At 65.9% G+C, this 12,276-nt stretch overlaps 4 protein-coding genes across 4 annotated transcripts in view; 2 read left to right on the forward strand and 2 right to left on the reverse strand.

Moving 5' to 3' along the window:
• The window catches only part of EMIHUDRAFT_451958 (hypothetical protein), a gene marked incomplete at its 3' end in the record, with an annotated part of 2,895 nt that extends 1,700 nt beyond the window's left edge, over positions 1-1,195 (forward strand). The window contains exons 5-8 of the mRNA XM_005765858.1: positions 102-187; positions 442-622; positions 692-986; positions 1,136-1,195. Coding sequence (XP_005765915.1) covers positions 102-187; positions 442-622; positions 692-986; positions 1,136-1,195 — 622 coding nt within the window. The remainder of the gene's footprint in view (positions 1-101; positions 188-441; positions 623-691; positions 987-1,135) is intronic.
• Positions 1,196-1,364: 169 nt separating this feature from the next.
• On the reverse strand, positions 1,365-1,981 carry EMIHUDRAFT_212566 (hypothetical protein; the record flags this gene model as incomplete). The annotated part of the gene is made up of 2 exons (XM_005765859.1): positions 1,365-1,385; positions 1,433-1,981. The coding sequence occupies 2 exons, from the start codon at positions 1,979-1,981 to the stop codon at positions 1,365-1,367; spliced, it is 570 nt and encodes a 189-aa protein (XP_005765916.1).
• A 2,004-nt stretch (positions 1,982-3,985) lies between these two features.
• On the forward strand, positions 3,986-6,019 carry EMIHUDRAFT_212567 (hypothetical protein; the record flags this gene model as incomplete). Its single annotated transcript, XM_005765860.1, has 1 exon — positions 3,986-6,019. One exon carries the CDS (start codon positions 3,986-3,988, stop codon positions 6,017-6,019), a length of 2,034 nt encoding a protein of 677 aa, XP_005765917.1.
• A 235-nt stretch (positions 6,020-6,254) lies between these two features.
• EMIHUDRAFT_212568 (hypothetical protein) lies at positions 6,255-8,508 on the reverse strand (the record flags this gene model as incomplete). The annotated part of the gene is made up of 3 exons (XM_005765861.1): positions 6,255-7,187; positions 7,560-7,859; positions 8,008-8,508. 3 exons carry the CDS (start codon positions 8,506-8,508, stop codon positions 6,255-6,257), a joined length of 1,734 nt encoding a protein of 577 aa, XP_005765918.1.
• Positions 8,509-12,276: the final 3,768 nt, after the last annotated feature.

The raw sequence follows: 12,276 nt of genomic DNA on the forward strand, positions 1-12,276 counted from the left end.
CTGCCTGCCTCCCTCCCTCCCTGCCTCCCTCCTTCACTCGCTCCCTCCCTCCCTCCCTCCCTCCCTCCCTCACTCCCTCACTCACTCCTCCTCACTGGCAGGCACCTCGCCGTCGAGCCCGCCGCCTCGATCGGAGACCTCGCGCCAGCGGTGCTAGCTCACAACCCCCGCATCATCCTCTTCAGCGGTGAGAGACTACGCGAGAGTACGCGAGATCACCCGAGACTACCCGAGATCGCCCTCGCACCATCCTCGTCAGCGGTGCAGAGGCAGCCGAGAAACGGCAGAGAGGCCCGCTCCTCTACCCTACCCTACAACAGACCCGAACCCTACCCTCTCTTCTCACCGACACGGCGCCTCTCCTGACAGCCGGCTATCTCTCGGCTATCTCTCGGCTATCTCTCGGCTATCTCTCGGCTATCTCTCGGCTATCTCTCGCAGGTCACTCCTTCATGGGCTCGCTCGCCTTCGAGCTCGACGACGGCCGGATCGACTTGCCGCCCGCCGCCGCCTTCATCTCGCAGCTCAGCCGCGAGGCGGCGCCGCGGCTGCAGTGCGTCTTCCTCAACGGCTGCCACACGGCGGCGCTCGGCCACAAGCTAGTCGAGGAGATGCCGTGGCTGTGCGCCACCTGCGGGTGCTTGAGATGACCCGAGATGACCCCAGATGACCCCAGATGACCCGAGATTAGGTGCGTCATTTGCTGGTGCTCCATCACCGAGGACGCCGCCGCGCGCGCCTTCGCCACCGGCTTCTACGACGCGGTGGGCGACTTCATCTTCAACGAGGAGCAGATCCGGATCGAGCTCGCCTACTGGCTCGGCCTCAAGCGCATGTACGACCAGGGCTTCCGGCTCGGCGACCCCGCCACGTACCTGCACCCGCCCGGCCACCCGCACCACTCCGCGCCGGTCTTCCGCGGCTGCGACGGCTGCTGCCCGCCCGTGCACGGCAACGTCGTGCTGCTCGCCTCGTTCGAGAAGCGGGTCTGCGTCCTCCGCCCCTCGCTGCCCTCGCAGGCCGACGAGCCGCGCCGCTCCACCCCGCCTGTCCGCTCCACCCCGCCGCGCCTGCACGCGCGGCTCGCGGCGCACGCGCGCCGCCTGTCGCTCGGAGCGGGCCCTGCCGGGCACAGGGAGGGCGGACAGAGGGACAGCGCGCCGCCCAGCCCGAGCGCTCCGCTGGACGGAGCTAGCGATCGCTCCCGCAGCGCGTCGCTCTCCAGCGCGCTGCCGGACTCGGCCAAGTACTCGGCGAGGCAGCTCGGCGGCTCGGCACGCTCCGCCGTCGCCGCCGCCGCCGGCTCGGCACCGCCGGGCCTCGCGCCGGGGCAAGGCGGCGGGCGGGGCGGCGCCAGGCTGCTACTAGACGCCGTCGAGCCGAACCTGCGGCTGATCGGCTGCGGCGACGCCAGGGCGACGCTGCACGCGACGTGGGAGCCGGTCGATGTGGCCGACTTGCTCGAGCCGAACCCGCTGCACTGCGCCGTCGACAGCTGGGTCGAGACGGAGCCGAGCCGCGAGCTCTCCACCGCCAGCCAGCCCGCGTGCTTGGGCAGGTCGCGCCGGCCCACCGGCGCAGGCACCGTCTCCGACCTTCCGGCCGACGGGCGGCAGCGCTCTCTCTCCCGCCCTCGCCTGGGCCGCAGCTGGGGGTCGGCGTCGGCACGCCTCGGCACCGCGCAGTCGGAGGCGTCGCGGTCGCGCAGCGGGTCGCGCAGCGGCCCGCTGATCGTGCCGCACGCCCACCGGAGCGGCAGCGCGAAGCGGCGCGAGCTTGGGCCGGACCGGCCGGCGCCGATGTGCGGCTGTCTCAGCGACTCGTGGCGCAGCACCCCCCGCGTAAGCAGCGCCTCCACGGATGCCCCGTGCCCGGAGGTGTCCAGAGACGGGTCGCTGAGGGCCGCCGAGGCGTCGTACTTGGCGAGCGCGAGCTTGAGCAGCAGTTTGGGCGCCGGCACGCCGCGGCTGAGCAGGATCATCTCGACGGACGAGCGTGCGGAGGAGCGGCAAATGATCGCGAATCACTTGGTGTCTCACTCGAGAGAGTCGTCCGGCAAGAGCGACTCCATCGACGAGCTCGAGCTTGGAGCGAGGGTGTCCGCCTCTCACCCCTCACTGTCTGCGATGTGAGCTTCTTGTTTCTTACTTTTATCAACCGCCCAGTCCCGTGCCCATTGTTTTGTGCGCGGGAGTTTTGTTGTAAATTATGTATGTAAAAGAGGAGTCTGGAGTGCAGTCCGAGAGGACAGGGGAGAGGGACGCGGCCAGAACGAGAGGGCGGGCGCCCGGGTTCGAAAGCCGGCGCTTTGATATTATAAGTGATATTATCAACGGAGAGAGTTGTTTTCAGTTAAATTCTTATCAACCTATCTGCGAGGTATCTATTTTCTTCACCTCTGTGTTAAAGAGTGTGCGCCACACATAGTGCGCGCCAGTCCCGTGCCCAGTGTCGTGCGAGGGAGCTTTCTTGTATTTTTTTCTCAATAACAAGGTCATCTCAACCTCTCACAGACCAGCGCACAGGTCTCGACGTATTTTGTAAAATTCTTCTCAATACAGTGGGTTGCGGGCATTAAGAAAACGTCGCATTAAGAAACCCTACCAAGCGATTTCCGCAAAAATCTAAGAAACCACGGCGCGCCGCAGGCGCGGCCCCGAGAAAAGGCCAGGCTGGTGTACCCGGGAGGAGGAGATGGGGGAGGGGAGTTACCGCGGTACGATAGCGGACCCGCCGGCGAACCGGAAAGCCGAGGCCGGAGGGCCCCAGGGGGGGCTTGGGGTCAGTTGTCGGAGGAGGTGAGAGATGAGCTAACGCGGCCTCTGAGAGTGGAGTCGGGACGTACGGGCTCACCGGGGGAAGGCCAGTCGCAGTGGCAACCGGACCACCGCGACCTTCGACAGGGAGGGCCACGCCTCCCCGAGCCTGGAGAGGAGCCGGCGGAGGGGGGGGGCGAGCCAGGGACGATAGAGAGGCCGCGAGTGCGGGCACGACTCGCCGACCAGGGAGAGCGGGCTCGACCTCCCTGGGAGGGGAGGCGACACGACCCAACGCCGCCGCCCCCGCCCGGGGAGACCTCGGCCGGGCCGTCGACGCCCTCGGAAGCGGTGGAGCCGGGAGAAGCTGGCGGAGATGAAGGGCGGCAGCGGAGGAAGCGACACCAACAACGAGGGAAACGGCCACACCGGCCGTCGCATGACGCTCGTGAGACGAGCAAGAGAACGAATCAAGGGGGGTCGGAACCCTGGGAGGACGGGGGGTGAGCCCTCATGCGGGGGGTCTACTCAAGTGCCTGCGCGAGTGAGTGTGGAGTGGGGGTGTGACGTGTGAGGCGTGCAGTGTGGTGTTCATTAGCTCCGAGTAGAGGGGGCGTCCTGCAGTTAAGGGGAAACCCGGTACGCGGGGCCAACCCTCGGAGACCCGTGTTTACTTTACGGCCCTTTCCCTGCGAACGCGCACCCCCGGGGCTAGGGCTTTCTTGCCCGCAACCCGATCCCGATCATCCGGCCCGCTGGGTGCGCTTCTTAGCTCCCCGGCCCTGGATGTGAGGCTAATGACTGCACTCCAAGTGCTCCAAGTGCCAGACACGAGTGTAACGGGAGCCGCAGCTCAAATTTCTCTTCGTTCGCCTGCCTGCGGCGCGCACTTGTCACTTTCCAAGTCTGCGGTGTTCTGAGTGGAGTGGATGGAGGCGTGTGTGCGTCTTCCCGTCATCCAGAGAGCCGACTTGGCGGCAGACTCTGGCACCGCCCTCGCGGACCGCAGGCAGCTTACCTCTTACCTAAAAATCCTTCGGGCCGGCGCTCTGGCTTGAGTGCCCCGGCCGGAGCTAAGAAACCACGGCGTGGGGTGGATGAGGGCTGTGGAAAGGCTTAGAAACGGCGGCGTGCCGCGGAATCCTGTTTTCTTAATGCCCGCAACCCACTGTAACAAGGCTGTGAAAGACTGCGGATCCCGGGGACGCACGTTCCGTCGAAAATCGCTCATGGGCGCCGAAGGCACGCTGTCCGATCCGCTCCTTGTTCAACGCGAGGCGAGCGACGCAAAGTCCCACCTCACAGCGGGCAACCTGGACGCCGACGTTCTCGTCGTCGGGGCAGGCCCCGTCGGGCTGCTCACCGCCATCGAGCTCACTCAGCGCAAGGTGAAGGTGGCCATCATCGACCGCTGGCCAGAGCAGGAGATTAAGACCAAGGCTATCGGTGTGGCCAAGGCGAGCCTCCAGATATTTCCGATTCCCGTCGCCAGGCAAATCGAGAAGGAGGCGTGCAAGCCAAAGGGCTCACGGGTCACAGAGGTTGTTGGGAGCGAGAGCACGACCATCATAGCCATCACTGGCTCGGACAAACCGGCGAAGAATGAATACGCGCCGCTGTACACCATCGAGCAGTGGAAGACCGAGAGGTTTCTCGAAAAGTTCCTCAACGGGCTGGGCGTCCAGATCCAGAGGCCTGTCGTCTTGAAAGACTTTGAGCAGACTGACTCTTGCGTGGAGTGCGTCCTTTCCTTTGAGGGTGGGCAGCACGTCGAGGAGGGGCAGGAGGCGCGACAGATGCGAGTCAGCTACCTTGTCGGCTGCGACGGCGGCGCAAGCTTCGTCCGCAAAAAGCTCGGTTTTGAGTTCCAGGGCGACGTGGCCAAGGCGTCCTTCGTTTCGGCGCATTGCAGATTTGACAAGCAGGCGGGCAAGGAGGACTGGAGCGACATCTTCTTCGGGAAGAATGTGCCCGGCGGCAACCCACTCGTCTCTGGTTTCTGTGTGTCCCTGCCCCTCAACAACAACGAGCACCTGATCAACCTCGACCTCGACGAAGAGCAGCAGAAGGGCTTCTTGCTCGACGAGGTGGACGCGCATGGGCTGCGCAAGCTAAAGGAGCTGACGATTGACGACATCCTTGACATGTTTCGTGCTCGGACTGGCTGTCCAGAAACCACGGTCAAGCCGGAGAACGTCATCTGGATAGCTCACTACCGCGTTAATAGCCGCCTCGCAGAGCACTTTGGCGCCGGACGGGTGTATCTCGCCGGCGATGCATGCCACTGTCATTCTCCAGTGGGTGGCCAGGGGATGAACATGGGCCTGCAGGACGCAAAGAACCTCGCCTGGAAGCTCGCCACCGTCATCAAGAAGCAGGCTTCGCCGTCGCTTCTCTCGACCTATGAGCAGGAACGACGAGGCATCGACGCTGTCATCACAAAAGCCGTCCACGCCGGCACATCGCTCTTCAGCCACCGTAACCCGCTGGTATTCTTCCTGCGGGGCCGCCCGCAGCGCGTGATAGGTGCCACAATCAGCGTCGTGCCGGACGCAGCCAAGACGTCGAGGGGATGGTCGTACAGCGGGTCGCCCCTGGCACAGGAGCATTGGGAGCGACCCGATCTGCTCAATACCCTGCGGGACATCCTTCGCGGGCCGTTCAAGATCTACCGAAGGCGCCAAAACCTCTTCCGCTGGAGCGCGAAGTTGGGCGGTCGCATCAGCGCGGGGGACAGCATACCGCCCGTGATGCTCGATCCGGACGACATTAACATCACAGCAGACCACCTCGAGAGGCACGGCGGAATGCAGCACTTGTACGACGTCGTTCGGAGCTCGCCCGGTTGGACCCTCCTCATCTTTGAGGGCTCGGCCAGCGCGAATAAGGAGTCCAGCGCAAACGGCCTACCCATCTGGTCCTTCGACCAGCTGGTGACGATGGGGGAGGAGGTGCAGGAGGCGGACGGCGGCGGCTTGGTCGACAAGGTGATTGTCTTCCCGAGCAGCGACTTTGAGGCGCACGAGACCTTCAGCATCCTCGCGCAGTGCCTACTTCTGGTGAGGCCAGATTTGTACGTCGGCTTGCGCTCGGAGCCAGTGAGGAAGGGCGCAATCACGCGCTACCTGACCGGCATCGGTGCAGTCGGCCTACCGCCAGCGAGTGACGAGTGCCCACCCGGGACCACCGTGTTTGACCCGCTGCCTGCCGCCATTGCGCTCGTGGTACTAGCCATCGCAATCTCCGTGTACTTTTTCGTGTGATTGTGAGCTGTGAGCGCTGGACCTGGGTATGTGGGAGCGGAGGGCCGGTCTCGCGCCCCCCGGGGTGGAGGCGTCTGGGGTGAGGGTGTCGAGTGCCGTGTGGACTGACTTCATTGAGTCGAATCTATACATCAACCACACCGCTCACACCGGCGCGCCCGACACAGCGTCACCGTGGTGTGTCGGGCCCCACGCAACTCCAGAGACTGAGCGAAACGCAACCCGGGTGCCCATCTCATCCCGTGTAAAGCAGGATGCTGCCATCGGCGCCGGCCGAGAAGAGCCACGGCTGCGTCGGGTGCCACGCGATGTCCATGACGCCGAGGTGCGATGCGATCTCGTGGCCCTTCAAGATCTTGAGCGGCACAATGAGCGCGTTGCTCATCAGGTCCGAGTAGACGCGCCCGTGGTACACGTGGACCGAAGCGTCGTCCGAGGCGGAGGCGAAGAGCGGCAGGCGCGGGTGGAAGGCGACCGAGCGGATGGCGAGGCTGTGCGAGCGGAGCGTCTTGTACGGCGAGGCGGAGAGGTCGAGGTCGAACCAGCAGAGCCGCTTGTCGTACGAGCCGAGCAGCAAGTTGTCTCCTCCGGGGTGGACCGAGAGGGACGAGATCCACTTTGCCGACGGGTTGAGCTTCTTGTGCAGCTCCTGCGAGGCGAGGTCGTAGATGCGCACGTGCCTCTGCGTCGCGACGCACAGCCACGGCTTCTTCGGGTGGAAGGCGACCGCCTCGACCCGCCCCTTTGACTTAGCAAACGGAGAGCCGGACTTTCGCCTCGAGAGCTGGTGCAGCAGCACGGCGCGCGACGCCCCTTCGGGCGCGACCGAGGCGAGGTAGTCGCCGCGGTGGTGCCAGCTCACCGACGTGGCGCTCCGCACGTGCGACACCTCCCACGCCACCCCCTCCGACTGCAGCTCCGCGCTCGGCCGACTCCACACGACGGCCCCCTCGGCCGGCTCGGAGGAGGCGCCGGCCTCGCCGCCGCCCGGCTCGAGCAGCGCGGCTCCGCGCACCGCGGCGGGGAGCGGCTCGCGCAGCGGCAGCAGCAGCAGCATCTTGACGCCAACCACGGCGGCGGCGACGGCCGTCTCCCCGTTTGGGCACCAGCGCACGGACCGCACCTCCGCGCCGAGGCTGCACGTCCGCTCGCAGCGGCCCGTCTCGACCTCCCACAGCTTGACGGTGCCTGCGGGGCACAAGCCGCCGGTGAGGCTGCGGCGAGGCTGCGGCAGGCGGCGGCGAGGCGGCGGCGGGGCGGGGGAGGGGGCGGGGGAAGGGCGAGGATCAGAATTGCAGAATTCAGGATGGGGTGGCGTTTCAGCGCCGCAAGGGCTCAAATAGAACGCAACGACCTGTGCTTCCTCCTTTCCGGGGCAGGGGCGGGCAGGGGCGGGCGGGGGCAGGAGCAGGGGCGGGCAGGGGCGGGCGGGGGCGGGCAGGCGGGCGGGGGCGGGCAGGGGCGGGGGCGGGCAGGTGGCGGCGTGCGCGCCGTCCGCCGACGCGGAGAGAAGGTGCTCGCCCGAGGGCGAGACGGAGACAGAGAGGACGCGGCCGGCGTGGCCGACGAAGCGGGAGGAGAGGCGCTCCGGGAAGGGGCGCAGCTCGGCGGGGGAGGGCAGCTGCGGCAGGAGCGAGTCTGGGTCGATGTCGAGCCTCGTCTTCGCCTCCCGCGGGCAGAGGTACAGGTCGAGGCAGCGCTCGAACCGCTCCCGGATGAGGCCGTCGTACTGCGGCACCTTGCGCATCGCGTCGTAGGCCTGCGGCACGAAGCCAAGCGGCCGGTCCGCCGGGTCCATCTTCTCCCACGCCTTCGCCTCCTCCGGCGTGAAGAGGTACTCCTTTGGAGGGTTGTACGACTCGGCGTTGCCTGAGTCACAAGAGCGAGAATGAGACCGCAAGGCCGAGGAGTGGTGGGTGAGCGGCGTGCGACTCGGCGTTGCCTGGCAGCGACACCTTTGGCGCGGGGAGGCGCTTGCGGTGGCGGACCTCGCCCTCGGGCGGCTCGTCCCAGATGAGCTGCTGGTAGTCTGGCCGCTCCTTCGCCTCTTGCAGCCGCCGGTTGGCGACCGACCTCTGGTACTGCTCGGAGCGCATCGCCATCACGAGCCGCATCACCTTCTTCGCCTCGTCCTTCGAGGGGAGGAAGGGGGCCTTGCGCGGCGGCGCAGAGGAGAGCGGGTGGACCTTGCCGTCGGGGAAGTCGAAGGGCACCGTCTCGGGGTACGGGTCGAAGGTCGCGCCCGGGTAGCGCCGCCGCTGCAGCCTCCGGATCAGCGCGACGTCCTCCTGCGACAAGACGACGTCGACGCCGTGCAGCGCGTCGTGGATCGTCCGGTTGGCGTCCGGGTCGTCGAAGCGCTTGATGAGCGCGTCGAGCTCGTCCGTCCGCGCGCCGCGCATGATCTTGCGCCCCTCGAGGTCGTACCCCACGTGCTCGAAACCGTCGTACCACTCGAGAGGCACGTTCCCAATCGTGTTGAGCGGCATCTCGTCCTCCGAGTCGCTCTCGGGCTGCTCACTCCCGCCCAGCCCCAGCGCCGCCGCGCCCCGCCGCGCCTCGGCCTCGTCATCGCCATCCTCCTCCTCCGCCGCCGCGTCCGCTGCCGCCGCCACTAACGCCGCCGCCGCCGCCTCCTCCTCCTCCTCCTCCTCCTCCGAGTCCACGTCGCTGCTGTCCACCTCGTCCTCCTCGTCCTCGAGCTCCTCGCCCTCGAGCTCGGCGTCATCCTCTCCGTCGCTCTCGCCGCTGCCCTCATCCTCCGCCTCCTCGACCTCCTCCTCTTCGGCATCGCTGTCGTCGGAAGCGGCCATGTGCTCAGCCGTCACCGCCTCAGCAGCGGCAGGCGGCTCCACCGCTGAGGCCGGCTCGACATCAGCGGTCTCCTCCCCAGCAGCGGCTGCCGCGGTGCGCCGCGTGCGCACCATGACGAGGACGACGGTACGTAGCAGACTGTTTCCTATAAAGCCTGTCCACCTGTTTTTCACACCTTTGAAAAGGCCGTTCAAACGCACCCTCTCGCCCCATGCAGCCGGCTGCTTGCTGGTGGCACTAGGGCCGCTGGGACGCGCAAGAAGAATGAGCAAAAAAGACGAAGATGGCGACGAGCACGAGCATGCCAAAGTGGGACTTCGCGTGCGGGTCGAGGGGCAATCCAAGCTCTCTTCACAGGGGTGTGGCCGTTACAGGTGGTCGGCCTTACTAGGAGGACGGCCCCGTGCGCGCTCCCAGCGCCGAGCCGCGGCCCCACGCGCCACCTGGGCTGCCTCTGGCACGGCCGGGGTCCGCCGAGAGGCTGGGCTTGGCCGGCGGCGCGACGCGTGGCCTGTGCTGCGTCCGTCTCGGACGTTCAAGCGGCGCCAGCCAGCGGCTCGGCCGCGCATCCTTCACACACGCCGCCACAACCGAGATGAGCGGGCCCAGTGTCGAGCCTTGATGTGAGCTGCATGTGCGCGGCGGCCGTGGCGACAGCAGGTCCACCAGACGGACCTTAAAGCTTGCCGTCGGCGTGCTGTCGTGGCGAGAGCGCGAGACAGCTGCAGAGGAGCCGAGTGCAGTGGCGAGCCAGAGGCTACCTGGGTCACCAAGTGGTGGTTCTTGCCCATTCTGAGCAGGGCTGTGCTTTGGTGGGGTTGTGCTTGAGCGTGTGTGAAGTGGGAGTGCGTGCCGGCGGTGTCTGTGGGTGAAACAGGCGTGTGTGAGGCCGTAAGAGCCGTGGTATGAGCCAGAGTGGGATTCATCACCCAAAATAAGGGCGGTTTGGGACAGCTCAGGCTTGATACTGATGGGCCTTGGCCAGGAGAGAGACAGAGAAGGCGAGGTGGTGAGCTGGGAAGCCGCTTTGTCTGCACCTGGACGTGTCGCGATGAAAAGTGCCAAGAAGCGCCTTTTGCGGCTATTGCTCAAAACCTTTGGAGAGAAGGCCTACACATTATGACTGCATCCATGCGTCTGGTGCATGAGGGCTGTGGATCGGGACATTTCACGGTCGGTGGCGCCGACAATGACCTCCGTAAAGCCCTCACAATCGCTCGGCACGGGCCACCGGGAGTGCTCTCGAGCGCCTACACCGGAGCATCACGAGCCGGTGTGAGCTTGAAGACCCGAGATAAGTGCGGTCTGGGACAGCTCAGGCTTGCTACTGATGGGCCTGGGCCAGGAGAGCGACAGAGAGGGCGAGGTGGTGACCTGAGAGCAGGAAATAGCGCTTCGTGGCACGTGCTTCGCGACAAGGTCACACGCGGACGCTCCAGCCTCTCAGCTCACCACCTCGCCTTCTCTGTCGCTCTCCTGGCCCATGCCCATCAGTAGCACGCCTGAGCCGTCCCAGACCGCACTTACCTTGGGTCTGCAAGCTCACACCGGCTCGTGATGCCACGGAGAGGGCTCGAGATTGTCTCCGGTGGACCCCTTGCCGAGCGGTTGCGAGGCATTCCGGAGGTCATTATCGGCGCCACCGACCGTGATATGTCCCGACCCGCGGCCCTCATGCACCAGAGACGCATGGATGCAGTCATAATAGGTAGGCCTTGTCTCCCGAACTTTTGAGCAATAGCCGCAAATAGTACTTTTCGGCAGTTCATCACGACACGTCCAGGTGCAGACAAAGCGGCTTCCCAGCTCACCATCTCGCCTTCTCTGTCGCTTTCCTGGCCAAGGCCCATCAGTATCAAGCCTGAGCTGTCCCAAACCGTCCTTATTTTGGGTGATGAAGCCCACTCTGGCTCATACCATGGCTCTTACGGCCTCACACACGCCCGTTTCACCCACAGACACCGCCGGCACGCACTCCCACTTCACACACGCTCAAGCACAACCCCACCAAAGCACAGCCCTGCTCAGAATGGGTAAGGGCTACCACTTGGTGACCCAGGTAGCCTCTGGCTCGCCACTGCACTCGGCTCCTCTGCAGCTGTCTCGCGCTCTCGCCACGACAGCACGCCGACGGCAAGCTTTGAGGTCCGTCTGGTGGACCTGCTGTGGCCACAGCCGCCCCTCACATGCAGCTCGCACCAGACCTCGACACTGGGCCCGCTCATCCCGGTCGTGGCGGCGTGTGTGAAGGATGCGCGGCCGAGCCGCTGGCTGGCGCCGCTTGAACGTCCGAGACGGACGCAGCACAGGCCATCGCTCAAACAATCGGCCGGTGCTAGGGCCGCCGCAGTCGCCGGTGGGCCCACGGCGATGGGCCTGGTCGATTTCAGCCGACGGGAGGGCAGCAGGGCCGCGTGCGGGGCCTGCGCTAGGATTGCCCCGTCGTGCGCACGGTGTCCCCACTGTAGGTGGACAGGCTTTATTGTGCCGCACTTTTTGTTTGCCTTGCGCCTCTCGAAATGTTTGCCTCGCTTCTGGCGGGATGTCATGCGCCTCTCCCACCCTCGCCGCCCGAACGTGGATATCGCGCCGGAGGCGGCTGCCAGAAGAATTCTTTGGACAAGCCTCTCTCACAGCACACTGGCACGAGGGTGAACCCCCTGCCCAGCCCCCCTCCGTGTCGCGATGCGCTCCCCGCTCCCGTTCCCCTGTGTCCCTGATCGTCCTACAAGATCCTGCTTGTGCAGGTGGGGACCCTGTCCTTCTCCCACCCCTCGTTTGGCGTGTCCGTTGTATTTATTTATTTATTACACTGGCACGACAAGGGCGCAGCCTGGCGCGGACTGGCACACACACAGGCTCACCACCGGAGCCGCCTAAGCGACTCCGTTAAGAACGGCAATGCACTCCGCACCATGCACAATGCCGCTCTCCCCGGCTGCCAGAAGAATTGCCGCTCGCCGAGATCGAGGTTCGCTCATAGCGACTAGCACACATGTAAAGAGTCGCAAGAAACCCGAGGAGTCACACAGTCCACCTGTGTGATGCGCGCCCTGTGAGCGGGGCGGGGTGCGCACTGTGCCTCTGTGTTCGTGCGTCGCCCATCTCTCCTCTGGTACCTGGTCCTGGAGATGACTGCTCTAACCTCTATTTATTTATTAAGTTCGGCTCGAGCCGCGGGCCGCGCGGCGGCGGCCGCGGCCGCGGCGTGCCGGGCGGCGGCGGCGGCGGCAGTGGTGGGCGAGCTTCGCGCGCGGACTGGCCCGCTCCCCCTACGACGGCGGCCCCCGCCTCGAGTCCAACGAAGCCTCGCTCTACGAGGGCAGCGACGCCGACGAGCTCTAGAAGCGGCCGCCGAGCCCAACCCGCGGCGCAACCCTAGCAGCGCCGCGGCCAAGGCGGCTCGCGCAGCGCCCGCGCGCTCGCGCACACGCGCGTGGGGG

This window comes from Emiliania huxleyi (assembly GCF_000372725.1).
Source record: "Emiliania huxleyi CCMP1516 unplaced genomic scaffold EMIHUscaffold_53, whole genome shotgun sequence".
In the NCBI taxonomy this organism is placed as follows: domain Eukaryota; phylum Haptophyta; order Isochrysidales; family Noelaerhabdaceae; genus Emiliania; species Emiliania huxleyi.